The sequence below is a fragment of the Stegostoma tigrinum genome, chromosome 43 (genome assembly GCF_030684315.1).
Source record: "Stegostoma tigrinum isolate sSteTig4 chromosome 43, sSteTig4.hap1, whole genome shotgun sequence".
In the NCBI taxonomy this organism is placed as follows: domain Eukaryota; kingdom Metazoa; phylum Chordata; class Chondrichthyes; order Orectolobiformes; family Stegostomatidae; genus Stegostoma; species Stegostoma tigrinum.
The window spans coordinates 6,785,457-6,812,072 of NC_081396.1; the positions used below are offsets into that span (position 1 = coordinate 6,785,457).

General features: G+C 48.6%; 1 protein-coding gene across 1 annotated transcript in view; it reads left to right on the top strand.

The window, feature by feature from the left end:
- The window catches only part of dhrs1 (dehydrogenase/reductase (SDR family) member 1), a 33,239-nt gene extending 13,036 nt beyond the window's left edge, over positions 1 to 20,203 (top strand). Inside the window, exons 4-9 of the mRNA XM_059641767.1 lie at positions 511 to 590; positions 5,757 to 5,889; positions 6,608 to 6,751; positions 8,361 to 8,430; positions 12,856 to 12,936; positions 17,424 to 20,203. Coding sequence (XP_059497750.1) covers positions 511 to 590; positions 5,757 to 5,889; positions 6,608 to 6,751; positions 8,361 to 8,430; positions 12,856 to 12,936; positions 17,424 to 17,560 — 645 coding nt within the window. The 3' untranslated portion in view covers positions 17,561 to 20,203. The remainder of the gene's footprint in view (positions 1 to 510; positions 591 to 5,756; positions 5,890 to 6,607; positions 6,752 to 8,360; positions 8,431 to 12,855; positions 12,937 to 17,423) is intronic.
- Positions 20,204 to 26,616: the final 6,413 nt, after the last annotated feature.

A 26,616-nucleotide genomic window follows, 5' to 3' on the forward strand; every position in this document is an offset into this window, starting at 1 on the left:
AAAGCAAGGTAGAGAGGTGGAGCCAAAGTTGGGTTTTGGTGCACACACAAGGCCAGAACTGATGAAAATCCGGGCAGTCCAAGAGACCTGGGTGTCTCATGAAGCCTGTGGAGAAAACGGAGAAGTTGGGGGTGTAGGCTACTGAGGATGTGGAGGACATTGAAAACAGGGACGAAAATTTTAACATCCACATTCTGCTTGACCAGGTCCTATCGTAAGGCAGTGAGCATGGAAGTTCGGTAAGGAAACAGCGTGATGTGAGCTAAGAAACAGGCAGCGAACTCTTGAGCTGACTGTAGTGTGTGAAGGATGGCATGCACCAAAATCTTGGAATAGCTGTGTCTGGGAGGTCACCAAGGCTTGGGCGGGGGGTTGGGGAGATAGCGTACACTTGGCATCCCGAACAAGGGAACAGAACCTTAAAGTTAGACATTGGCCGTTTGGGGACATGGCGGATATGGAGATGTAACCTCGTTTTGACTGGATGAATCTTTTATATTGTTTTCCTAGGCGCTATTGAACAACCAGGGTAAAAAGTTCTGGGAGATGCCGGCCTCTTTCTGGGACGATATTAATAACGTTGGGCTGCGGTGAGTGTGTCAAGGAAGCTGTCTGTTCTGTCTTTCCCAGCTCAACCTATAGTGCAAAGTGCACCCATTCGATCACCGTACTCGTGCTCTGGGTTTCCAGATTTCTGTGCCCTGACCTGGGTGGGGAACCGACTCTGCCTGCTTGTGCACATCCTCACCGTCCCATCTACATGCCCACTGATCCACGTTGTCTCCCAGGCCCTCGTGCATCTCAGTTTTTAAAGAGGAAGCCTCACTCTCATTGTCAAATCCTTCCGAGGCCATGATTCCTCCCCCCAGCCCCTGCCCCCGTCCCTAACTTCCCACTTCAGTAAATCTCTGCAGCTCCTCAGCCCTCCTTAGACCAATGCACTGTTTCAAAACACAATCTGTGTTTTAATTCACTGCACTTTTAAGACATCTTTAACTTTGAGTGACGTTGCCTTTGCTGAATCCCCCCCCGCACTATCTACATCATGGGGGTTACCATTGACCAGAAATTGTCCTAGACAGCCCCATATAAACACAGTTGCCATAAGAGAAGGTGTGAGGCTGTGAATCCTGTAGCAAATAACTCCTGTCTCCTAAACCCTGTTCATCATCACAATGCAGGACTCTGGTGGGATACCCTCCCCCCACTTGCCCTGGATGGAGGCAGCTCTGACAACGCTCGAGAAGCTCGACACTGTCGAGGGACAAACCGGCCCCCACTACTTGATTGGCACCACATCCACAAACACCCGCTCCACTCATCCACCACTCAGGCACAGCCGCAGCAGTGTGGACCATCTACAAGATGCCCTGCGGAGACTCACCGAGGCTCCTTAGACAGCACCTTCCAAACCCCGCACTGCCCCTCTACCATCTAGAAGGACAAGGGAGGCTGCAGCAGATACATAGGAACACCATCCCCGGTGAGGTCCCCCTCTCCGAGCCCACTTCCCAACCTGACTCGGAAATATATCGGCCGTTCATTCAGCATGATTGGGTCGTAATCCTGGAATTCCCTCCCTGAGAGGGACATTGTGGGTCTACCGTACAGAGCATGGGACTGCAGCGGTTCAAGGGGGCAGCTCACCCCCACTTTCTAAATGGTAGGGGGTGTGTGGCAGCTAGGGACAGGCAACAATTGCTGGGCCTTGCCAATGACATGAATGAATTTTTAAAAAATCATCCCCATCTCTTTCACAGTGGCTTTACGTTCCTACCCAGATATCTCCTTATGTTTCTTGACATCATGTTTTGTTTGGCAGTATCCCAGGAATTGCTGCTAGCTGAGATTTGGATGAAACGCGGGGTTTTCTCCCTGTCAATACAAATTTTTAAAATCCCTTCACGGGGTGATGTGTGGGTGGGTGGAGGTCAGGAGGTCATCGCTGGCTCGACCAGCATTCAGTACCCCCACCTTGAGGTGGTATGGGCAGCTCAGACCAGGCCGCTGCCATTCACTGGGTAAAAACAGTTCTTCCCCCCCCATTCCCTTTACCCTGCCCGATGCCCAGCATCCACAGTGTTCTGCGTTTGCTGACATGTGCCTACACTCTGTGTGCCCCTGTAAATGACGTGTGCACAGGCTTCAAGGGGAGCGGGTGAGACAGGCTGCGAAAGGTTGGGTGCCGTGGCGAGATTGGGAACAGCTGAGAAGGGAGCGGGGAAACACCAGGACCTGGATGGATGGCATCGGAACCTAGGAAGTGGGCCTTGGAGACACCCAGGCAGGGTGCGAAAGGGAGATAAGAGGAAGGGAGCGGGATTTCCAGGGCTTAAATCCTTCTTCTAGCCCCCTCCTGTCCTGCTCCTGGGCCATTTGCCATTTCCACTCTGGTAGGACCAGCTCCCCCACCTCACTCCTTCTGGCATCCCCTCCACCCACCACCAAACCCAAGTTTGAAGTTGTGTGCCCTTTGCTGCACGAGCGCAGATCGACACTTGTGCATGACATTACACGTAAAGTCCTGTTATGGGAATTATTTTATTAAATTGGAGGGAGCTCTGAAAAGATTTTCCAGGATATCGCTGGGAATGGAGGGTTGGAGTTATAAAAATAGGCCGGGACTTTTTTCACCGGAGTGCTTGAGGTTAAGCGGTGACCTTATAGAGGTTTATGAAATCATGGAGCCGTAGATAAGGTGAATGACAGGGGTCTTTCCCTAGGATGGGGGAGTTCAAAACTGGGAATAAGATCTTTAAGGTGACAGGAGAAAGGTTTAATAGGGACAGGAGGTGCAACTTTTTTTTTAAACACAGAGTGTGGTTCAGGTGTGGAATGAAGTTACTGAAGAAGTGGTGGATGTGGGGACAGTTACAACATTTAAGAGACATTTGGATAAGTACATGGATAGGGAAAGGTTCAGACGGAAGTGGGAGCAGGCGGGTGTGGGACTAGATTAGTTTGAGAACATGGTCAGCATGAATTGGTTGGACCAAAGGGTCTGTTTCTGTGATGTGTGGTTATGACTATATGCGATGCCATATTGTGTTCCTGCGTATTCCGGAACAGCGGTTGTTACCCCCGAGCTCTTTTCTGTTAAAGCACTTCACAGCCTTTGGGATTCAACAACAAGGTTAGCCATCTCAAAGTCCTCCATTTTAACAACACTGTCCCCTCCTCCAACTCTGTCTTGTTTGTGACTTGTTGGCTTGCTGTCATCAGTGTAGTCGCGTTCCTCTCCAGTCGGACCTATCCTTTACACTTGACTGTGTTCCAATGAACACAAACTCGAGGAACAGCACCTTGTTTCCTCAGAGGCACTTTTACAGCATCGAGGTCTCTGTATTGAATTCTAGAACTTGGGAGCCTGACTGCATGTATGTTCTCCAATTTTCTTATATTCCCCCTGACTCCCCCCACCACTTAAGGAGCTTTAAGAACTGTGTTTCGTTCTGTTTTTTTTTTGTGAAGACAGGATGAGAGAGCAGTCTGCTCAGAGCTATTCGAGTAAACATCTTGTGAGGCCTTGGGTTTTTGTTTTAAAAGTTGGAACAATAGAAGCAGCGTGAATGGGTGTGGTCAGAATCTCTCAGAGCCAGGACTTCTGGTTTTAATTTTTCAGTAGCAGCTCCTGGGGCCTTGAGACAGGGTTTGGAAGTGTCAGTACGACTCTCCCTGCTACTCTCTCTCTGACCTTTCTCTCGATGTTTTTTTCCCCTAGCGGACTGCAGAATTGCACATGAGGCAATCTATTTTACTGAATTTGCCTTTTGCCGAGGGTATGTTGATGGGATGTGGTATTAGAACAGTTGCTATTTAGGTGTTATTCCAATTTCTTCTTACTTTCATTGTATTTTTAACTGTAGTGTATGAATAAAGTGTGTTTTGCTTCTTGATTGGTAGTTTGACCAATCGAATTGCATCTGGACTGTCTGGCACTTAACTGTAAAATAATAAAAAGTTAGGGCCCAGGCTATATTCTGAATATTTTGAGGGAGTTTGGTCTAGTCCCTAGCACACTGCACACACACTCTTATCTTGTTGGTGTCCTTTCTTTTGCCTTCAACAGACAGGACCCACTCTCTTCTTTTTACACCTTAATTTAGAGCTGTTATACATTTCCTTTACTCTGTCACTCCCGTTAACTGTCTGTATTGTCTTTTGCGTTGGGCATCTACATCATCTGTTCTGCCCACTTTTGACAAGCATTGCTATTTTCCCAGACCCTCTCAGTTATGAATGCTAGCCAGACCAGACCCAAAAGCATTTTGACTTCTCCATATCAGCTGTCCCTCTGGTAGAGTTTCCGAAGGGAAAATGCCTTTGACCACAAGTCAGTCAGGTGTTGGTCAGTGTCTCGAGACCCTGTGGGAAATGGACGGTGTGGATCTTGTCGGGTTGTTCCCTGAACAGACTGTCAAAGCCATTTGGCAGAAGGCCTCATGGCCAGGACTTTTCCAGCAAACACCAAGGCATCCCTTGGGCTGGTGATGAGAAGGACACTGCTGTCAGATCCCTCGCGACCACCTGATCTCTGTGCACCACCGCACACATTGCCCTTGATGCGGGTACAGGGGAGGGTGGGTATGGACTGTCGTACATTTCCTGCTGGAATGTGATTTTCTGGAATGTGAAAGTCTGGAGAGAGAAATGCACTGTTTTTGTTTTTTTTGTTGGGGTTTGTCCTGAGCAGCTCCATGATGCAGGACTCTGTGGTCTAAGGGCTGTTCCCCAGATGCATGCTGATAGACACCAACTGCACATGGGGGTCAGTCAACTCGGTGAAGGACACCTTTTGGCCTGCCCAAAACCTGTTAGTCTTCCAGAGCAAGGAGTAAACACTGAACGAGTGTTGCAGCCTGGCACATTCCAAGGTCCGGGACTGCACGCTGAGGGGCACACTAAATGCACTGTTCTCAAACCTGTCATTGCTTCAAAATGTACGTAAACTGAGTACAAAATGCTTTTGTTTGCAACTGCAGGCTGACCTTGAGAAATATCAAATTCCAATTCTTTTCTCCCTGTCTGCAAAGACTATACAGAGCAGTTTTAGTGCCTTGTTTGAGATTTCCAGCCTCCACGGTGTTTTGCTTTTAACTTTAATGCCAATGTGACTTCTCTCCTTTACCAACACTCCCTCTGCTGTTCGGTGTGTGCAACTTCACCATCTCTTCCCTCTCTCCTCTCCATCTATCAACGGTGATGGGCAATGAATGCAGGCCTGGACAGTCATGGCCTCATTCAGATTAATGTTTCCTGTTTTCTGTTTTTCTTGAAAGGAAAGGATGTGTCTGCTTCTCCTGCCTGTTTAAACCTGTGAAGTTGTCACAGAGTTCTCCCCTCCCAGTAAAGGTGCTGGTGAGCACTTGGTCCAGGTATAAGGGGATGTGGCAGTGAGTCAGACATTGAACTTTCACTATCTGGGACAGCCAGGGTCAGAACCAGCCCCAGGCAGTGGCATTTGTGTGTAATTCAGGTCATCTGCCTGCCCCACTCCAAGATCTAATGCTTGGCCCATCTGGGTGGTAGTAGAGTCATACCAACACGGCAACAGACCCTTTGGTCCAACCAGTCCATGTTGACCATATTCCCAAACTAGACTGGCCCCACCTGACAGGCCTGAGGCAGCTCGGCCCCGAATCAATGCGCCATGCAAGATTGGAGCTGGGGCGGGGGCTGTGGGCTTGGGGATGGGTGAGCAGGCAGTGGGGAAAGAGCCTAAAGGGTTGACCAACCTTTCCTGCTTTCTCCTGCAGGGGCCACTACATCTGCTCTGTGTACGCAGCTCAGATGATGGTCGAGGCAAAGCGGGGACTGATTGTGATCATCTCCTCGATGGGGGGCCTGCGCTACATGTTCAATGTGGCATACGGAGTTGGCAAGGCCGCGGTGAGTAGATGGGCAGCGTGAGGGGCCGAAAGGTTATTTACTCACTTTCTGACAATCTCTCAAACCTGCCTGTCTCTCTGTCTTTCTTCCCCCTGCCCCATCATCTCTCTCACTTCCTCTCTCTGTGCTTTTCTCTCTCCTTCTATTTCACTCTCTCTGTCCCCCGTACTCTCTTTGTCTGTCTCTCTTGCTCTCACTTTCTCTTCCTTTTTCTGTTTCTTCTTTCTCCCTTTCTCTCCCCTTTCTCCTTCTTTTCTCATTTCTATCTTTATCTCTTTTTCTCTGTCTCTCTCTCTCCCCCGTCTCTCTCTGTCTCCTCTCTCTGTTACCCCCGTGATGTGTCCGTTTCTGTCTTTGCATCTGTCTCTGTCATTGTCTATCTCTCACACACTCGTTCTCTCAGTATCTCACATACACTTTCTTTCTGTCTCTCACTCTTTCGCACACACTCTATCTCTCATTCTCTGTATCTGTCTCACTCTCTCAATCAGTCTCACACTATCCCTTTCTCTCGTTCTCTCTCTTAATATGCCTCTATCTGTTACTGTCTGTGTCTTGCTATTTGCCTCTATGTGTGTCTCCGTCTTGATCAGCCTCACTCTTTCTCTGTTTCTATCTTACTCTCTCTATCTCACATTCTCACTCTCGCTCTCTTTTTCTGCCCCGGGAGTCTTTCTTGCTCTCTCTCACACTCCCTCTTTCTCTCTGTTGTTGTCAGTGTGATCGTTTGGCAGCAGACTGTGCTGAAGATTTGCGGCGACATGGTGTGTCGTACATATCTCTGTGGCCCGGGGCGGTACGAACTGAAACCGTGACCGATTTGATCATCAACAGGACTGCCAAGACCAAAGGAGAACAGAAAGTGAGTGAGACAGCGAGAGTATGAGCTCCAGAGGCACGAGGAGGAATGATTCATAAATTCATACAGCGCAGAGAAGGCCCTTCAGCCCATCGAGTCACTACCCACATAATCACCACCTAAAGTATACCAATCCCAATTTCCTGCACTTGTCCCACATCCTTGAACGTTGCGATATTTGCAATGCTCATCCAGGCATTTTTTTACAGTTTGCATGGCTTCTAGCCTCCATTCCCTTCCTGGGCAGTGCATTCCAGATTCCCACCGGATAAAAAGGTATTTTTCCCAAATCCCCTCTGAATCTCCTGCCCCTTACCCTAAAACTACACCCTCTTGTGACTGACCCCTGAACAGCTACTCACTGTTTACCCTGTCCAACCCCTTCATAATATTATACACCTCAGTCATGCCCCGCCATCAGTCCTCTGTGCTCTAAAGAAAACAGTACAACTCTGTCTAGTCTGTCTTTATAGCTCACTTTCTCCATGCTAGATGACATCTTGTAATGTGGAGGTACCAGGTCTTCAACAGGGAAGCAGGAATGGAGTGGGTGGGCCAGCTCCCAGAGCAGGGCTATGACTCTGAGGCCAACTGATTGGTCAGCTTGGGATGGAGCTCCTCACGAGATGCTCAGAGCATTGGATGTCAGGTTTAGAGGATATTCAGCACCTCCCGAACCTGTCACCGGAACAGCAGGAGGCCATTCAGCTGCCTTTGAACCTGTGACACAGGAACAGGAGTGAGATTATGTGGGTGAAAGGGAGAGAGAGAGAGCATATACTGAGGGAGAATTGTCAAGGTTTTTTTTAATTCATGCATGGGATGTGGGGTTCACTGGACAGACCTGCCTGTCTGTCATTATCCCCTTGAGAAGTTACGAGTGAACTGACCCCTGTACACACTGCAGCCCAAGTGCCGTAGGTAGTCCCACAATGCCCTTAGGGAGGGAATTCCAGGATTCTGACCCAGCGAGAGAAGGAGATGGGAAGAGAGATCAGAGTGAGGGGATGATTGGGACAACACATCTATCCTAGGACAAGCCAAACAGAGACGTGCACGAGAATTCCTAGAAGCATGGCATTCCAACCGGAACTCCATCAACAAACACATTGATTTGGAGCCAGTCTACCATCCCCTGAGAAAAAGAACAGGAAAGGACATCGCCAACCCAAGGAAAGGACATCGCCAACCCAAGGAAAGGACATCGCCAACCCAAGGAAAGGACATCGCCAACCCAAGGAAACCTAACCAGATAAATAAAAAACGGGATATAACACCAGCGTTTCATCGGAGGCTCACTGATGATGTTACCTAGAATGGTGACAAAACGTCTGAAAACTAACCTTCCAGCTCAGCGAGCAAACTCACATCCAGAGTGAGGGGAGGAGATAGAGTTGGGCGCAATGGGAAAGGAGAAAGGGGAAAAGAATGAAGGCTGAAGATAGGAGTGTGGGAGGCAGTGCAGAGTGAGGGAAGGAGGGAGTTGGGCAGAGCAAGAGGGTAATTGACGTGGATCCCCAGTCTCCAGCTTCCTGATGTTATCCCATTTGGATGTGACATGGTTAACCATTAAGAGGGTGCTAGCTGAAACCTCTCTCTTGTCTGGTTTCAGATGGTGGAAATATTTTCCTCAGGTGAGACCCCTGAGATGAGCGGCAAGTGCATCGTGGCTCTGGCAACAGGTGTGTAAATCCTTCACCGCGTGGGATGTCCGTGATCCGAATGGATCCTCATCTATATTCTGAGGGCGGTTTGGGGTTAATTGCTGAAAAGGGTAACTTGATACTTAGGATGGGTGCTGTGCTAGTGAGAGATGTCTGTTTGGAACTCTGGTATCAGCACACAATCTTAGTCCTAATTTCTGATGGCTGTAATTCGAACCCCTGTCCGGTTCTCTCACTCTGTGTGAAGGGAGGGTTTAACACTCGACTGCCGAATAGCTACAGTTTTCGAGCTCTGCTTCCATCCACCTCCACTGAAGGTGTGAAGTGTGCTATCTGGTTTCAGCACGGCTTAGGACCTGAGAGTGAGAGAAGATTTACTGCTCCTTGGCCATGACACTAGATTTGTATGGAGTAAGAAGTCAATTACAGAGGGTCACAGAGGAGAGGTTGTTATGGCCTGCTGGGTAAATAGACAAAATAAACAGCAGCAAACATTTCAAATGTTCAACCAAAAATGTGCTTCGTTGAGAAACAAAAACTCAGCAAGTGAGATCCATCTGTGGCTTACTCAGGAAGCTGAAGATAGTAATAGATTAATAGAAGAGGCTTATAGTCTCACTGGAGAGGAGCAGCAAGTCAGGGGTTTTAGGAGTACTTTAAGAACTAACAAGAGGGACTACCAGAATGTTGATGAAAATGGTAATGGAATGACAGTAAACTACTCTTGAATATAAATACAGATTGTAAGAACTCCTTCAAGCATATTAAAAGGAGGAGAGTAGCTAAAGTAAGCTTTGGTCCATTGGAGGCAGAGTCTAGCGAAATTATTATGGGGAGTAAGGGAATGACAGAAACATTGAGCAAATGTATCTTCACAGTAGAAGATACAAGTTATACGCTAGAAAGAGACAGTAACCAGCCAACTCATAAGACTTAGAAAATTGTGATAATATAGATCAGTACAGCCAAAGTTCTCAAGAAACTGAAGGGATTAAAGCTCTGAAATATCCCATGGACCCATTGGTCTCCATCCTAGGATCCTAAATGAATAGGCCTGAGATGTTAAAGGTGCTGGTTATAATTTTCTACACTTCACCAGACTCTGGTGTAGCCGCACTGGATTGGAAGATTATAGATAGAGCATCATAGTTGAGAATGGAGAGAGCAAGAAAACAGATTTACCAGCCAGTGAGCCTGGCATCAGTCATCAGCAAAGTGTTTGAATCTGTTAATGCATCTAGGAAATTATAAACAAAGTCAATGTTGTTTTACAAAGAGGAGATTGATTTTAACAAATTGTTCAAGTTATTGGGTATGTGGGCTGTCTCAGACTGAGCTAAGGAGAAATATCTTCCTTGGAGGGTTGTGAAAGTTTGGAATTCTCTACCAGAGAAGCTGGGGGCTGCTCCAGGATCTATAGATTAGCAATCTCTTAGGGAGCAAATAGGAAAGTGGAGCGAAAACCCCCAAAATTAGCCAGGATTGTGACAAATGGTGGGGTAGACTGGACAGGCCGAATGGTCTACTGTTCCAGCCTCTGATAGCAGCATGTCAGAGGAGAGGACGGTCCTGTGCCTGACTCAGCGCTCCCTTCCCTGTCTCCAGCAACAGTCACTGATGCCCCACTTAAGCTCACCTCTTCACAGGCCTTGTTTGAAACTTGGGGCATGCTTTAGCACGATGCCCGTGACCAGGTTATCTTGTTTGTTCACTGGTGAGGTGTGGACATCACTGACTGCGCAGTATTTATCACCCGTCCCTGGTTGCCTGTTGTGTAGGTGGGAGTGAGCTGTCTTCTTGAACCGCTGCAGTCCACATGCTGTAAGTAGGCTCTGAATGCTCCCTTAGGGAGGGAATTCCAGGATTCTGACCCAGTGACACTGAAGCAATGGCCGATATATTTCCAAGTCAGGATGGGCAGTCGCTTGGAGACGAATGTCAGTGGGTGGTGTTCCCATGTGAGTGCCATCCCTTGTCCTTCTAGGTGATAAAGGAGATGGGTTTGGAATGTGCTGTCTGAGGAGCCTTGCTGAATTTCTGCAGTGCACCTTGAAGATGGTGTTGTTACTTTGCAGAGGTCGCCATCTTTCTGATAATTAAAACCCCCGAAACAGGCTGAGAAGCTCATTTCACCTCGTAATCTGTTAAAAGGAAATGTAAAAAGTGGTACAACCTCCTCTCACTTCTCTAATCTGTTATAAAGGAGAGCTGAAATAAAACGAACTCCTGACAGTCTCTCTACAATCAACAAGTAACAATTTATTTCTCTAATTTCAACAGTTAACAAATTAACAGAACTACTAACAAACCGAACAATCCCCCCATAACTACTAACTATTCCCAAATAAAACAAAATTATAATGCTATGCTGTTCCAATAGATGCAATTCCTACTTGTATAAACTAAATTAATAGTGAAAAAATTAAAACTTAATCTCTCAATTACAGTGAGGATAAGTCTTCTGGAATGTTCTTTGCCTTCTCCAATGTCCTCCAGTCAGGAACACCTTCCTCTGTAAAATTCCTGTCAGGAATATTAACTAAAAGTGCAGTAGTACCTCTATTTAGGTGGTGCGTACTCTGAGTGTTTCCAGATTTCAGTGAGAGCCAGTGAGTTTCTCTTCAGATTAGTGTCACCCAGTTTTTTCAAATGCCCCCTCTTCTTTTATATCCTTGATGACCTACTAATTTCATACAATAGGATCGATCCTAGGTTGTCAAAACCATCCGTTTTAAAATTAATTGGGTTTTGGTACGCAGGGTCTTGTTTAAATTAATTGGCTAAATTCAAAAAACTGTTGTCTTGGTAAAAATGCTGCTTTGCCTGTTCAAAGTGTCACCTTTTGATACCATGCTTCAGTTTCAGTAACTCTGTGTATCCGCTGCTGCTTGCAGACATTTCCTTTACTCCCTAAGCCTAAAAAGCACAACATCATTTAAAGGGACCACACATTCTTTCCCCTTACCAGTTTACAAACATCAAATACTCTACCCGACTTTGCAACACTGCTGCTACTGAGCATCGGTGGTGGAGGGTGGGGATGTTTGTGGATGTGGTCCCACGATCGAGTGGGGGCTGCTTTGTTTTGGAGGGTGTCAAGCTTCTTGAGTGTTGTTGGAGCTGCCCCCATCCAGTGGGGAGCATTTCGCCACACTCCTGACTTGTGTCTTCTAGACGATGGATAGGGTAGTCAGGAGATGAGTTATTCGCTACAATCTTCCCAATCTCTGACCTACTCTGTGTATGTGGTGAGTCCAGTTATTCTTCTGGTCAGTGAAACCCCGGGATGTTGATCGTGGGGGGATTCAGTGGTCTTAACGCTATTGAATGTCAAGGGACGGTGGTTCTATTGTCTCTTATTGGTGATGGTCACAGCCTGGTATTTGTGTGGCGCTGAATGTCACTTGTCACTTGCCAGCACACGCCTGGATATTGTCCAGATCTTGTATTTGAACACGGACTGCTTCAGTATGTGAGGAGTCGCGAATGGTGCTGAACACGCTGCAATCATAGCGACCATCCCCATTACTGACCTTCTGGTGGAGGGAAGGTCAATGATGAAGCAGCTGAAGGTGGTTGGGCCTGGGACACTCCCCTGAGGGACGCCTGCAGAGATGTCCTGGAGCTGAGATGACTGACCTTAAAAAAAAAAACCACGACCATCTTCCTATGTGTCAGGTATGACTCCAACCCTGATTCCTATTGATTCCAGTTTTGCTCGGGCTCCTTCATGCCACACTTGGTCAAAACAAGCCTTGATGCCAAGGGCTGTCACTCGCACCTCACCTCTGGGATTCAGCCGTTTAGCCCATGTTTGAACCAAGGCTGTAATGAGGTCAGGAGCTGAGTGATAGCCCTGTTACTGACACCTTCCATCACTGTACTGATGGCCAAGAGGAGACCGATGGGTCAGTAATTGGCTGGGTTGGATTTGTCCTGCTTTTTGAGTACAGGGCATACTTGGGCAATTTCCACGTTGTCGGGTAGATCCCAGTGTTGTAACTGAACTGGAACAGTTTGGCTAAGGGAGCGGCAAGCTCTGGAGCACAAATCTTCAGTACTGTTGCCAGAATGTTATCAGGGCCCGTAGCCTTTTCAGTATCCAGTGTCTCCAACGGCTTTTTGATATCATGTGGCGCGAACGGAATTGGCTAAAGACTGGTATCTGTGATGCTGGGGACCACTGGAGGATGCCGAGATGGATCGTGCATTCAGCCCTCCTGGCTGATGATCGCTGCAAATGCTTCAGCCTTATCTTTTGCTCTGATGTGCTGGGCCCTTCCATCATTGACGACGGGGATGTTTGTGGAGCGGCCTCCTCCAGTGAGTTGTTTAATTGTTATAGATCAGAGCATTGGTGAAATCCCGTTAGCCTCGTCACACTCGCAAGGGATTCAGTTCTGTCTCAGCCCTCTCACGGTCTGTCCACTTTGTCTCCACCAGATAGGAACCTGATGAAGAAATCGGGCAAGGTGCTCTTGACCTGCGACTTGGCTGCACAGTATGGATTCCGAGACGTGGATGGTGAGTAGCCGGGGGGGGAGTGGCGGGTATCCGATCTCTCTGACGGTCCGTCTTGGAGACGGTGAGGGCAAAGCCTGCCACCACTTTCCCACGGCTAGCCCACCCTAACCCGCACATCTCTGGGCACTATGGGTAATTTACCATGGCTAACTCACCCTAACCCACACATCATTTTCAGGAGGAGAGAGAGAGAGAGAGCACTAGGAGGCTGCCGGGAAGGTAAGTTTTTTTTTTCCCACTTTAAAAAGCTTACCTCGAGCGGGAGCGATCTTCATTTTCGGGGAGAGAGAGAGAGCACCAGGAGACTGCCGGGAAGGTAAGATTTTAAAAACTTACCGCGAGCATCAGGGCCCTCCATTTTTGTTTCAGCAGCAGGAGGAGCGGGAGCATTGACCAGGTAGCTGCCGGGAAGGTTTAAAAACACTGATTTAAAAACTTACCTCGTGAATAGGCGGAGGGACGCTGAGCAGGAGCCGACACGGGACTGGTGAGTGAGTGAGGTAATATATTTGTGTGGTTGCGTTCCCCAAAACACTACCCGGGTAGTGTCTCCCACCCATCCTCCTCCTCGAACCAAAAAAAAAGGTTCTGTGTGCCTGATTGGTAAGGTAACAGGTTTATTGTTTATTCTTTATTTTTTAAGTCTTTGGGAATTTAGAATAAGGGGAACGGAGGTCAGGGCAGTTGAATGTTCCTCCTGCAGAATGTGGGAGGTAAGGGTCACCACTAGTGTCCCTGCTGACTACATCTGCGGGAAGTGCACCCAACTCCAGCTCCTTGAAAACCGCGTCAGGGAACTGGAGCTGGAGCTGGATGAACTTCGGATCATTCGGGAGGCAGACGGGGTTATTGAGAGGAGTTACAGGGAGGTAGTCGCTCCTCAAGTACAGGAAAAAGGCAGATGGGTTACAGTCAGGGGCCGGAAAGGGAACCGGCAGGCAGTGCAGGGATCCCCTGTGGCCATTCCCCTCAACAATAAGTACACCGTTTTGGATACTGTTGGGGGGGACGACTTACCAGGGGAAAGCAGTCGGGCACAGATCTCTGGCACAGAGTCTGTCCCTGCTGCTCAGAAGGGAAGGGGGAAGAGGAGCAGAGCAGTAGCCATTGGGGACTCCATAGTTAGGGGGACAGATAGGAGGTTCTGTGGGGACGAGAGAGACTCACGGTTGGTGTGTTGCCTCCCAGGTGCCAGGCTTCGTGATGTCTCTGATTGTGTTTTTGGGATCCTTAAGGGGGAGGGGGAACAGCCCCAAGTTGTGGTCCACATTGGCACCAACGACATCGGTAGGAAGAGGGATGGGGATTTAAGACAGAAATTCAGGGAGCTAGGATGGAAGCTGAGAGCTAGGACAAACAGAGTTGTTGTCTCTGGTTTGTTGCCCGTGCCACGTGCTAGTGAGGCGAGGAATAGGGAGAGAGAGGAGTTGAACATGTGGCTATAGGGATGGTGCAGGAGGGAGGGTTTTGGATTCTTGGATAATTGGGGCTCTTTCTCGGGTGGGTGGGACCTCTACAAGCAGGATGGTCTTCACCTGAACCAGAGGGGTACTGATATCCTGGGGGGGCGGAATTTGCTAAGGCTATTCGGGTGGGTTTAAACTAATTCAGCAGGGGGATGGGCACCAAAATTGTAGTTCGAGTATAGAAAAGGTTGAGAGTAGGGAGGTCCGAAATAAACTTTCAGGGACACAAGATGGCACTGACAAGCAAGAAGTTGGTTTGAAGTGTGTCTACTTCAACGCCAGGAGCATCCGGAATAAGGTGGGTGAACTAGCAGCATGGGTTAGTACCTGGGACTTCGATGTTGTGGCCATTTCGGAGACATGGATAGAGCAGGGACAGGAATGGTTGTTGCAGGTTCCAGGATTTAGAAGTTTCAGTTAGAACAGAGAAGGTGGTAAAAGGGGCGGAGGTGTGGCATTGTTGGTCAAGGACAGTATTACAGTTGCAGAAAGGATGTTTGAGGACTCGGCTGAGGTTAGAAACAGGAAAGGAGAGGTCACCCTGTTGGGAGTTTTCTATAGGCCTCCGAATAGTTCCAGAGATGTAGAGGAAAGGATAGCAAAGATGATTCTCGATAGGAGTGAGAGAGACAGGGTAGTTGAAATGGGGGACTTCAACTTTCCAAATATTGACTGGGAACACTATAGTTCGAGTACTATAGATGGGTCAGTTTTGTCCAGTGTGTGCAGGAGGGCTTCCTGACACAGTATGTAGATAGGCCAACAAGGGGCGAAGCCACATTAGATTTGGTACTAGGTAATGAGCCTGGCCAGGTGTTAGATTTGAAAGTAGGTGAGCACTTTGGTGATAGCGATCACAATTCTGTTATGTTTACTTTAGTGATGGAAAGGGATAGGTGTATACCACTGGGCAAGAGTTAGAGCTGGGGGAAAGGCAATTACGATGAGATTAGGCAAGATTTAGGGAGCATAGGATGGAGAAGGAAACTGCAGGGGGTGGGCACATTAGAAATGTGGAGCTTATTCAAGGAAAAGCTCCTGTGTGTCCGAGATGAGTACATACCTGTCAGGCAGGGAGGAAGCTGTAGAGTGTGGGAGCCGTGGTTTACGAAGGATGTGGAATCTCTGGTCCAGAGGAAGAAGGCGGCTTATGTTAGGATGAGATGTGAAGGCTCAATTAGGGCGCATGAGGGCTACGAGGTAGCCAGGAAAGACCTCAAGAGAGAGCGCAGAAGAGCCAGGAGGAGATATGAGAAGTTGTTGGCGGATAGGATCAGGGTAAACCCTAAGGCTTTCTATAGGTATCTAAGGAATAAAAGAATGACGAGAGTAAGATTAGGCCCAATCAAGGATAGTAGTGGTAAGTTGTGTGTGGAGTCAGATGAGATAGGGGAAGTGCTAAATGAATATTTTTCAACAGTATTCACTCTAGAAAACAACAATGTTGTCGAGGAGAATACTGAGATACAGGCTACTAGACTCGGTGGGATTGATGTTCACAAGGAAGAGGTATTAGAAATCCTAGAGAGTGTGAAGATAGATAAGTTCCCTCGGCCGGATGGGATTTATCCTGGGATCCTCTGGGAAGCCAGGGAGGAGATTGCCGAGCCTTTGGCATTGATCTTTAACTCGTCATTGTCTATAGGAATAGTGTCAGATGACTGGAGGATGGCAAATGTGGTTCCCCTGTTCAAGAAAGGGAGGAGAGACAACCCTGGTAATTATAGACCAGTGAGCCTTACCTCAGTTGTTGGTAAAGTGTTGGAAAAGGTTATAATCTAGAAAATAATAAATTGATTAGGGATAGTCAGCACGGTTTTGTGAAGGGAAGGTCGTGCCTCACAAACCTTATTGAGTTCTTTGAGAAGGTGACCAAACAGGTAGATGAGAGTAAACCGGTTGATGTGGTGTATATGGATTTCAGCAAGGCGTTCGATAAGGTTCCCCACAGTAGGCTATTGTACAAAATGCGGAGGAATGGAATTGTGGGAGATATAGCAGTTTGGATCAGAAATTGGCTTGCTGAAAGAAGACAGAGGGTGGTAGTTGATGGGAAATGTTCATCCTGGAGACCAGTCTTACAACAAGACCTGGAAGGTCTTACGAGGAAAGGCTGAGGGACTTGAGGCTGTTTTCATTAGAGAGAAGAAGGTTGAGAGGTGACTTAATTGAAACATAAAAAATAATCAGACGGTTAGATAGGGTGGATAGGGAGAGCCTTTTTCCTAGGATGGTGACGGCGAGCACGAGTGGGCATAGCTTTAAATTGAGGGGTGAAAGATATAGGACAGATGTCAGAGGCAGTTTCTTTACTCAGAGAGTAGTAAGGGAATGGAACGCTTTGCCTGCAACGGTAGTAGATTCGCCAACTTTAGGTACATTTAAGGTGTCATTGGATAAGCATATGGACGTACATGGAATAGTGTAGGTTAGATGGGCTTGAGATCATTATGACAAGTCGGCACAACATCGAGGGCCAAAGGGCCTGTATTGTGCTGTAATGTTCTATGTTCTATCTTCTATCCCTGGGCACTATGGGTAATTTCCCATGGCTAACCCACCCATCCCTGGGCACTATGGGTAATTCCCCACGTCTAACCCACCCTAACCTTCCGTGTGGCAGTGGTGTGAAAGGAGGGAAGCAGTGGGAGGGCAGGGGCACAGAGGGAGAGAGAGATGGGAAAGAGCAACAGCAGGAGGATTGGAGATCGGGGCTGTTACCTTTCTCCAAGTGGGTGGAGTGGTGGGGACGGGGGGTGCAGTGAGCTCCATACAAAGGGAGCGTGCGTGGGTGTCTGCTTCTTCATCTTGGCCCGAGGTTAGGCCGGAGACCTCAGCCCAGTGGGCAGGGGCCTGGTCAGTGTGAGCATAAACGTGAAGCCTGTGATTATAGGGGTAGAGCTTGTGTGCCGGGTGATCAAAGTGGGGCAGGGGTTGGGGGAAGTAAAGGTCGCAGGTGGGGTAGGGGGGAGCGCGATGCAGTGATCCCGGTGTTGACCAGATCTCGGTCTCCCTCCTCAGGCCGTGCTTTGGTGGATTATCGATCTCTGAAGTTCTTCCTGCAGCAGTTGCCAGGACTGTCCTGGCTTGCAAGTTTCATCCCTGGATTCATCAAGGTCCCCAAGTGGGTCCTAACCCTGACCACCAGTAAATTCTAAATCCATTTGCCACCCCCAACCCCTCACTCCCCTCCACCTACTCCTCGCACCTCCATCCCACTGCGCGTCCTCGGGTGCTCTCGGGGCAGGGGGTGAGTGGCTCAGTCGGGTGGGTGCCTCACAAAATGTGCCTGTCCACCCACCCTATTCCCCCCTCCCCGGTCCAGCTCAGCTTATGACATCGTCGCTGATGCCTTAAGAGGGCGATAGAGCAACCTCCCCCTGGCTTTGATAGGCTGGTTTTCCTTGGGGACCATCACTTTCACGCAAGCCCACCATCATACAAAGGAAGGTGCGAACAGTGAGGGACAGGGAAGCTCGCCCCCTCCCATCATAGAACATAGAACAGTACAGCACAGAACAGGCCCTTCAGCCCACGATGTTGTGCTGACCATTGATCCTCATGTATGCACCCTCAAATTTCTGTGACCATATACATGTCCAGCAGTCTCTTAAATGTCCCCAATGACCTTGCTTCCACAACTGCTGCTGGCAACGCATTCCATGCTCTCACAACTCTTTGTGTAAAGAACCCGCCTCTGACATCCCCTCTATACTTTCCTCCAACCAGCTTAAAACTATGACCCCTCGTGCTAGCCATTTCTGCCCTGGGAAATAGTCTCTGGCTATCAACTCTATCTATGCCTCTCATTATCTTGTATACCTCAATTAGGTCCCCTCTCCTCCTCCTTTTCTCCAATGAAAAGAGACCGACCTCAGTCAACCTCTCTTCATAAGATAAGCCCTCCAGTCCAAGCAGCATCCTGGTAAACCTCCTCTGAACCCTCTCCAAAGCATCCACATCTTTCCTATAATAGGGCGACCAGAACTGGACGCAGTATTCCAAGTGCGGTCTAACCAAAGTTTTATAGAGCTGCAACAAGATCTCACGACTCTTAAACTCAATCCCCCTGTTAATGAAAGCCAAAACACCATATGCTTTCCCCTGTCCACTTGGGTGAACATTTTAAGGGATCTATGTATCTGCACACCAAGATCCCTCTGTTCCTCCACGCTGCCAAGAATCCTATCCTTAATCCTGTACTCAGCTTTCAAATTCGACCTTCCAAAATGCATCACCTCGCATTTATCCAGGTTGAACTCCATCTGCCACCTCTCAGCCCATCTCTGCATCCTGTCAATGTCCCGCTGCAGCCTACAACAGCCCTCTATACTGTCAACAACACCTCCGACCTTTGTGTTGTCTGCAAACTTGCTGACCCATCCTTCAATTCCCTCGTCCAAGTCATTAATAAAAATTACAAACAGTAGAGGCCCAAGGACAGAGCCCTGTGGAACTCCACTCACCACTGACTTCCAGGCAGAATATTTTCCTTCTACTACCACTCGCTGTCTTCTGTTGGCCAGCCAATTCTGTATCCAAGCAGCTAAGTTCCCCTGTATCCCATTCCTCCTGACCTTCTGAATGAGCCTACCATGGGGAACCTTATCAAATGCCTTGCTGAAGTCCATATACACCACATCCACAGCTCAACCCTCAACAACTTTTCTAGTCACATCATGAAAATATTTCTGACCCTGTGTGAGCAATCAGACTCAATGGCCTGAATCAAAATTGCAGTGGAATCATAGCATCCCTACAGTGTGGAAACAGGCCATTCGGACCATCCAGTCCGCACCGACCACCCCCCCACCCAAACAAAGAGCAAACCAGACCACCCCCCCCACTGTATCTCTGTAACGCTGCACTCCCCACGGCTAACCCACCCTAACCCGCACATCCCTGTGCACTATGGGTAATTCCCCACGGCGAACCCACCCTAACCCACACATCCCTGTGCACTATGGGTAATTCCCCACGGCTAACCCACCCTATCCCGCACATCCCTGTGCACTATGGGTAATTCCCCACGGCTAACCCACCCCGACCCGCCCATCCCTGTGCACTATGGGTAATTCCCCACGGCTAACCCACCCTAACCCGCACATCCCTGTGCACTATGGGTAATTCCCCACAGCTAACCCACCCTAACCCGCACATCCCTGTGCACTATGGGTAGCTTCCCACGGCTAACCCACCCTAACCCGCACATCTCTGAGCACTATGGGTAATTCCACATGGCTAACCCACCCTAAGCTGCACATCCCTGGGCACTGGGTAATTTTCCACGGCTAACCCACCCTAACCCGCACATCCCTGTGCACTATGGGTAGCTTCCCATGGCTAACCCACCCTAACCCGCACATCCCTGTGCACTATGGGTAATTTCCCATGGCTGTCCCACCCTGACCCGCACATCCCTGGGCACTATGGGTATTTTCCTGAGGGTCAAATTCTGAGGCATGTGCTGACTCTTTAAATAAGAACCGAAAGAGCTGCGGATGCTGTAAATCAGGAGCAAAAGCAGAAGTTGCTGGGAAAACTCAGCAGGTCTGGCAGCCTCTGAGAAGAATAATTCCGAGTTTCGCCATGAGGAAGAATCTCTGGACCCGAGACGTTAACTCTGATTTTTTTTTCTTCACGGTGTTTGCTGACACTCTCTCCTTCTTATCTTACCACGGCTTTTTCCTGCTCCTTCCCCTGGTCACATTCTCTGGGGTCAGGAACTGATCCCCGCAACCACGTCCTCCGCTGGCTGCCCATTGTGAGATTTTCCTTTACAATAAAATCGATCTAAACTACCTGACCTTTCCCGTCAGTTGCTTAGCTGCCTGGTACGGGGTGGAGAGGCACGTGCCGCATTCCCTATGTTCATGGGAGGTGTGTGCGTGTCAGTGTGGGTCTCTGCGGACATGCGCGTGTTTTTTCTGGCCTGTGCGTGTTTCTGCGGGCGTGTGCGTGTCAGTTCAGGTCTGTGTGGGTGGGTGCGCATCTGCTGGCGTGTGTGTCTGCGCGGGCCTGTGTGTGTCAGTGCGTGCGTGTCTGCGCGGGCCTGTGTGTGTCAGTGCGTGCATGTCTGCGCGGGCCTGTGTGTCAGTGCGTGCGCATCTGCGCGGGCCTGTGTGTGTCAGTGCGCGCATGGCTGTGCATGTCTGTGCGGGCGGGTGCAGGCGCATGCGTGTCTTTGCGGGCCTGTGCAGGAATATCTTTTTCTCAACGACAGAAGCAAAGCTCTCCAGCCAAGCAGTTGCTGGTCTGGAGCCCGCTGCGTGAAGGTGCAGTGGAAGAAGCTGGGTCGGTTGCTGTGTTCAGACAGCTGTTCGGTAACTGCATGAGGAGAGCGATGCCAACTGACCTGTCCCCTCAGAGAGCCAGTGCCGGGCCGAATGGTCTCCTCCCGCGCTGTGACCGTTCTGCCATTCTGTCTGAGCCCTGACCCATTGGGCGTCACTCTCACACCTTGCAGGAGAAGATCGTGAGATCAAGACCCGGTCTCTTGTGGCCTTCAACTGCCTCAGGTCCCCACAAACCCAGGACTGACCTTCCCAGGCCCAGTACCGGGGAAAGCTGTTGGAGAGTGCGATGATAAACCCGAGACCCTGCAAAGACAAGCAGGAAGAACTCTCCCTGGGTCAGCATCCGAAGGGGAAAAGGTGATCTGGGCGTTATGGCTTCGTTTGTGGGATTGTGCTGTGCACAATTAGCTATTCTCTATCGGCCTTTCCTACACGCAAATTTATTTGAAAAGTGTTCCTTTGATTGCAGTTCTATGTGAACCTTTATCAGAACAATAGCTAGGTTCCAACGGTTAGTTTGTGAGGTGAGATTACACACACAACAGGGTTGTTCCCTGGAAATGAGAAGGTTAAGGTTCAGTGTGATTAAAAGTTTGCAACATATTCAGATATTCTGATGAGGTGGAGCAAGGGAGAGAGCAATCCTTTCTGCTAGTTCAAGGGAATGTGGTGTAACTGTGGGGGCACAGTGTCCCAGTGAGACCCTTCAGTAAAATAGGCCGGAACACCTTCCCTGTTCTGCCCCCATGACTGTCTAAACATTCAAAGAAGCACTCCCGCAGGCAAAGTGTGGGAGAGGTTTCACAAGCCGACAGCAACTCATGCACCATCAGTCGGTAATGTTAAATCTCTGATCGATGACTTTGGTTAATGAGGGTGTATGGACTTAGCTCACAGATTAGTCATAATCTTGCTGATTGGCTGAACAGCCTTGAGGTGCCAAATGGCCTCAGAGTGGTACAGCATGGAATCAGACCCTTCGGCCCATCCTATCCACGCTGACTCATCATCCTAAATTAGTCCAGTCCCATTGGCCAGCATTTGGCCCCCTATCCCTCTAACCCTTTCCTATCCATGTCCCCATCCAGACACCTTCTAAATGCTGTAACTGTACCGGTCCCCACCCACTTCCTCCGGCAGCTCCTTCCCCCCCACCCTCTGTGTGGAAAAAGTTGCCCCTCAGGTCCCTTTTAAATCTCTCCACCTCCCCCCTTAAACCTGCCCCCCTCTAGTTTCAGACCTCCCCCTACCCTAGGGGGAAAGACCTTGTCTACTCACCTATCCATGCCCCTCATGGTTTTATAAACCTCTGTAAGGTCACTCCCTCAGCCTCTGATGCTCCAGGAAAAATAGCACCAGTTGGTTCAGCCTCTCTCAATAGCTCAAACACCCCGAACCCTGGCAACATCCTTGTAAATCTTTTCTGAACCTTTTCAAGTTTCACAACATCCTTCCTACAGCAGGGAGACCGGGATTGCTGTCGGAAGTGGCCCAACATGATATCCCCACTCCTATGCTCAATGCACTGACCAATGAAGGCAATACAGGCTTCTCCTTTACCTGTGTAACAGGCTAGAGAAGAGGGACGAATGGCCCCCTCCAGTATCTGTGTGATAGGCTGGAGAAGAGGGCCGAATGGCCTCCTCCTGTACCTGTGTAGCAGGCTGGAGAAGAGGGCCGAATGGCCTCCTCCTGTACCTGTGTAGCAGGCTGGAGAAGAGGGCCGAATGGCCTCCTGCACCTGTGTGGAACATGGTATGAAACTGCGAGAATGAAAGACACCGTTTATTTATTTATACATTTTAAAACGAAGGCACAGTCCAGAAGAGAATCTCAAATGGAATGACAGGTTACCTCCTGATGGCACTAAATGTGAAGACAGTAAAGAGACAGTGAGCGGTGTTAAGGACAGACCTGATTAAACGTGAATTCTGTCAAATCCGACTACCCAAAGGTCTGCGCTCGACCAGTAACACAATAGTTGCTGCTTTTGTCACGGCCGAGCACAAACGCAGACAGCGAGGCCAATGGTACACTGACCCTCACTAACCCAGGTTGTACCCAGCTCTCTATGACCTGCCTGACATGACACAGAGCGAAGTGCTCTCACAGACCTCAGTAGCCAATACAGCGGGTATTTCTGTGCAGGGTGGAAAAATAACATCTCGATTGTGATGCACGAGCAAAAAGATAACATGAAAGCCTTCATACAACAGGCAATGGATATCCTCTGTGCAAGCAGTAGATTTAAAATTGCTCGTCAAAAGAAATATGCCAGCACTGGGTAGCCACACAGAGCAGTGGAAACACAACTCACCATCTATAGCCAAGGAAGTGTAATTACTTTGGCAGTTGGATGGAAATGTATCAGTGCGAAAGCTAAGTGCTGTTTACATTGTAAACTTTTATGCTGGATGTGTCGTTCAGGAAGGATGAAGCTGAATATCCAAACAAGAGTTAGAGCACTGGTTCCTGGCCTTTGCAGTATCAGGAGCACACACGCTGCACATCCCTTCTTCTGTACGTTTGCAGTGTTGAATGTTCTGGTCATGTGGCATCTGTATGTTGAGGTGTCTCGGAGAAGGCCAAGATGTTTCAAGAGAGTAAGTGCATCGTGCACTGGGAATTACAAACCAGTTAGTCTTACTTCTGAGGTGGGCAAATTATTGGAGAGGATTCTGAGAGATAGCATTTATGATTATTTGGAAAAGCACAGTGTGGTTAGAAATAGCATGGGTCTGTGAGGGGCAAGTCATATTGAATGTTTTGAGGATGTAACAAAACACATTTGATGAAGGTAGAGCAGTGGATGTGGTGTATATGGATTTTAGCAAGGCATTCGATAAGGTTCCCCATGGTAGGCTCACTCAGAAAGGAAGGAGGCATGGGATTCAGAGAAATTTGGTTGTCTGGATACAAAACTGGCTGTCCAATAGAAGACAGAGGGTAGTAGTAGGTGGAAAGTATTCAGCCTGGAGCTCGGTGACCAGCGGTGTTCCACAGGGATCTGTTCTGGGACCTCTGCTCTTTGTGAACTTTATAAATGACTTGGATGAGGAATTGGAAGGGTGGGTTAGTAAGTTTGCCAATGACATGAAGGTTGGTGGAGCTGTAGACAGAGTGGAGGGCTGTTGTAGGTTACAATGGGACATTGACAGGATGCAGAGCTGGGCAAAGAAGTGGCAGATAGAATTCAACCCAGAAAAGTGTGAAGTGATTCATTTTGGAATGTCAAATTTAAATGCAGAATACAGGGTTAATGGTAGGATTCTCAGCAGTGTGGACGAACCGAGGGATCTTGGGGTCCATGTCCATAGATCCCTCAAAGTTGGTACCCAAGTTGATAGGGTTGTTAAGAAGGCATATGGTGTGTTCGTTGGCTGGGGAATTGAGTTTAAGAGCCGTGAGGTTATGCTGCAGCTCTATAAAACTCTGGTTAGACCACACTTAGATTATTGTGTTCAGTTCTGGTCACCTCATTATAGGAAAGATGTGGATGCTTTGGAGAAGGTGCAGAGGAGATTTACCAGGATGCTGCCTGGACTGGAGGGCAGGTCTTATGAGGAAAGGTTCAGGGAGCTTGGAGTGAAGAGGGATGAGAGGTGACTTTGTAGAGGTTTACAGGATGATGAAAGGCATAAATAGAGTGGATAGTCAGACACTTTTTCTCAGGGTGTGAATGACTATTATGAGGGGGCATAATTTTAAGGGAGGAAGGTGTAGGGGAGATGTCAGAGGTAAGTTCTCCACACAGAGAGTGGTGTGCATGTGGAATGCACTGCTGGCATGGTAGTGGAATCAAATACTTCAGAGACTTAAGGACAGTAAATTTAGGGGATGCAGGGTAGTTTGATCTTAGAAGGATAATAGGTTGGCACAACATCGTGGGCCGAAGGATCTGCACTTGCTGTACTGTTATACATTGTGATGTTAACAAGGAAGTGCAGACATGCAGAGAAATTCGCTTGGACAATTTGTTGCTGTAACATGCTGATTGTGTTGTAAAACATGGTTCTGAAAAGGTTAATGTTGGAGATGGCATTAAGCACCACCCAATCTTTGATAAGTTAAAATTTAACATGATAAAACATTCCACCTTGGATATTAGAACATAGAACATTACAGCACAGTACAGGCCCTTTGGCCCTCGATGTTGTGCCGACCTGTCATACCGATCTCAAGCCCATCTAACCTACACTATTCCATGTACATCCATATGCTTATCCAATGACGACTTAAATGTACCTAAAGTTGGCGAATCTACTACCGTTGCAGGCAAAGTGTTCCATTCCCTTACTACTCTCTGAGTAAAGAAACTACCTCTGACATCTGTCCTATATCTTTCACCCCTCAATTTAAAGCTATGCCCCCTCGTGCTCGCCGTCACCATCCTAGGAAAAAGGCTCTCCCTATCCACCCTATCTAACCCTCTGATTATTTTATGTGTTTCAATTAAGTCACCTCTCAACCTTCTTCTCTCTAATGAAAACAGCCTCAAGTCCCTCAGCCTTTCCTCGTAAGACCTTCCCTCCATACCAGGCAACTGTGTACGTGGACACCGAGATCTCTCTGCTCATCTACACTACCAAGAATCTTACCATTAGCCCAGTACTTTGCCTTCCGGTTACTCCTACCAAAGTGCATCACCTCACACTTGTCCGCATTAAACTCCATTTGCCACCTCTCAGCCCAGCTCTGCAGCTTATCCATGTAAGAATATTGCAGAATTCCCAATTAAATTCAATGTGTCCCCATACAGTAGGTACTTCAACAAATCTGTGATTCTGTTGCCGTCTCCATGTTCAAAGCCAGATTCTGAAATAATTAGAACATGTCTTCTTAACAAATTGGAAGCATTTCAAGGTGGGCCAAGGAACCAAAGGAGAGAGAAAAGAGTATGGATGAGATGCAAATCATAAAAAATGGAGGGTTAAACATGTCGGAGGTACATGAAACTGAAATCATGAGCTGGGCTGCCTGTGGGCCGTGTCCAGGTTAGAGACTCGAGGTCATGGTGAATGACACAACACATACCGTGTGCCAGCCCTCACAGAAGAAGATACAGCAAAACCTCCCAGAGACAGTAGGGGACACCTGCGAGAATGAGGAACTGGAGGAAATTGGTCTGTGTAAAAGGTCAGAAACGGGACTAGACTGCAATTGGGTAAATGCTACACCTGTGACGATCTACATCCTAGAGCGTTGGAAGAGGTGAGTGTAGCGATGGCGTTGGACTCTCAGAATCCCACAGGTTCTCGAGCAGTTCCTGCAGATTACGAGACAGCAAATGCAGCTCCAGGGAAGGAGAGAGAAAAATGGGGAGCTGCAGACTATCATCGCCAGAAGTGACCTTGCTAGAATTTATAGTAAAGGATGTGATTAACTGGACACTGAGGAAGTGTTGGACAGAGCCAGCATGTATTTCTGAAAGGAAATAGTACAGGACAATGTAATGAAATGTGAGGCTGGACGAACACAGCAGGCCAAGCAGCATCTCAGGAGCACAAAAGCTGACGTTTCGGGCCTAGACCCTTCATCAGAGAGGGGGATGGGGTGAGGGAACTGGAATAAATAGGGAGAGAGGGGGAGGCGGACCGAAGATGGAGAGAAAAGAAGATAGGTGGAGAGAGTGTAGGTGGGGAGGTAGGGAGGGGATAGGTCAGTCCAGGGAAGACGGACAGGTCAAGGAGGTGGGATGAGGTTAGTAGGTAGGAGATGGAGGTGCGGCTTGGGGTGGGAGGAAGGGATGGGTGAGAGGAAGAACAGGTGAGGGAGGCAGAGACAGGTTGGACTGGTTTTGGGATGCAGTGGGTGGAGGGGAAGAGCTGGGCTGGTTGTGCGGTGCAATGGGGGGAGGGGACGAACTGGGCTGGTTCTTCCAAGTTCTTCAAGGACCGCAACTTTCCCCCCGCAGTGAT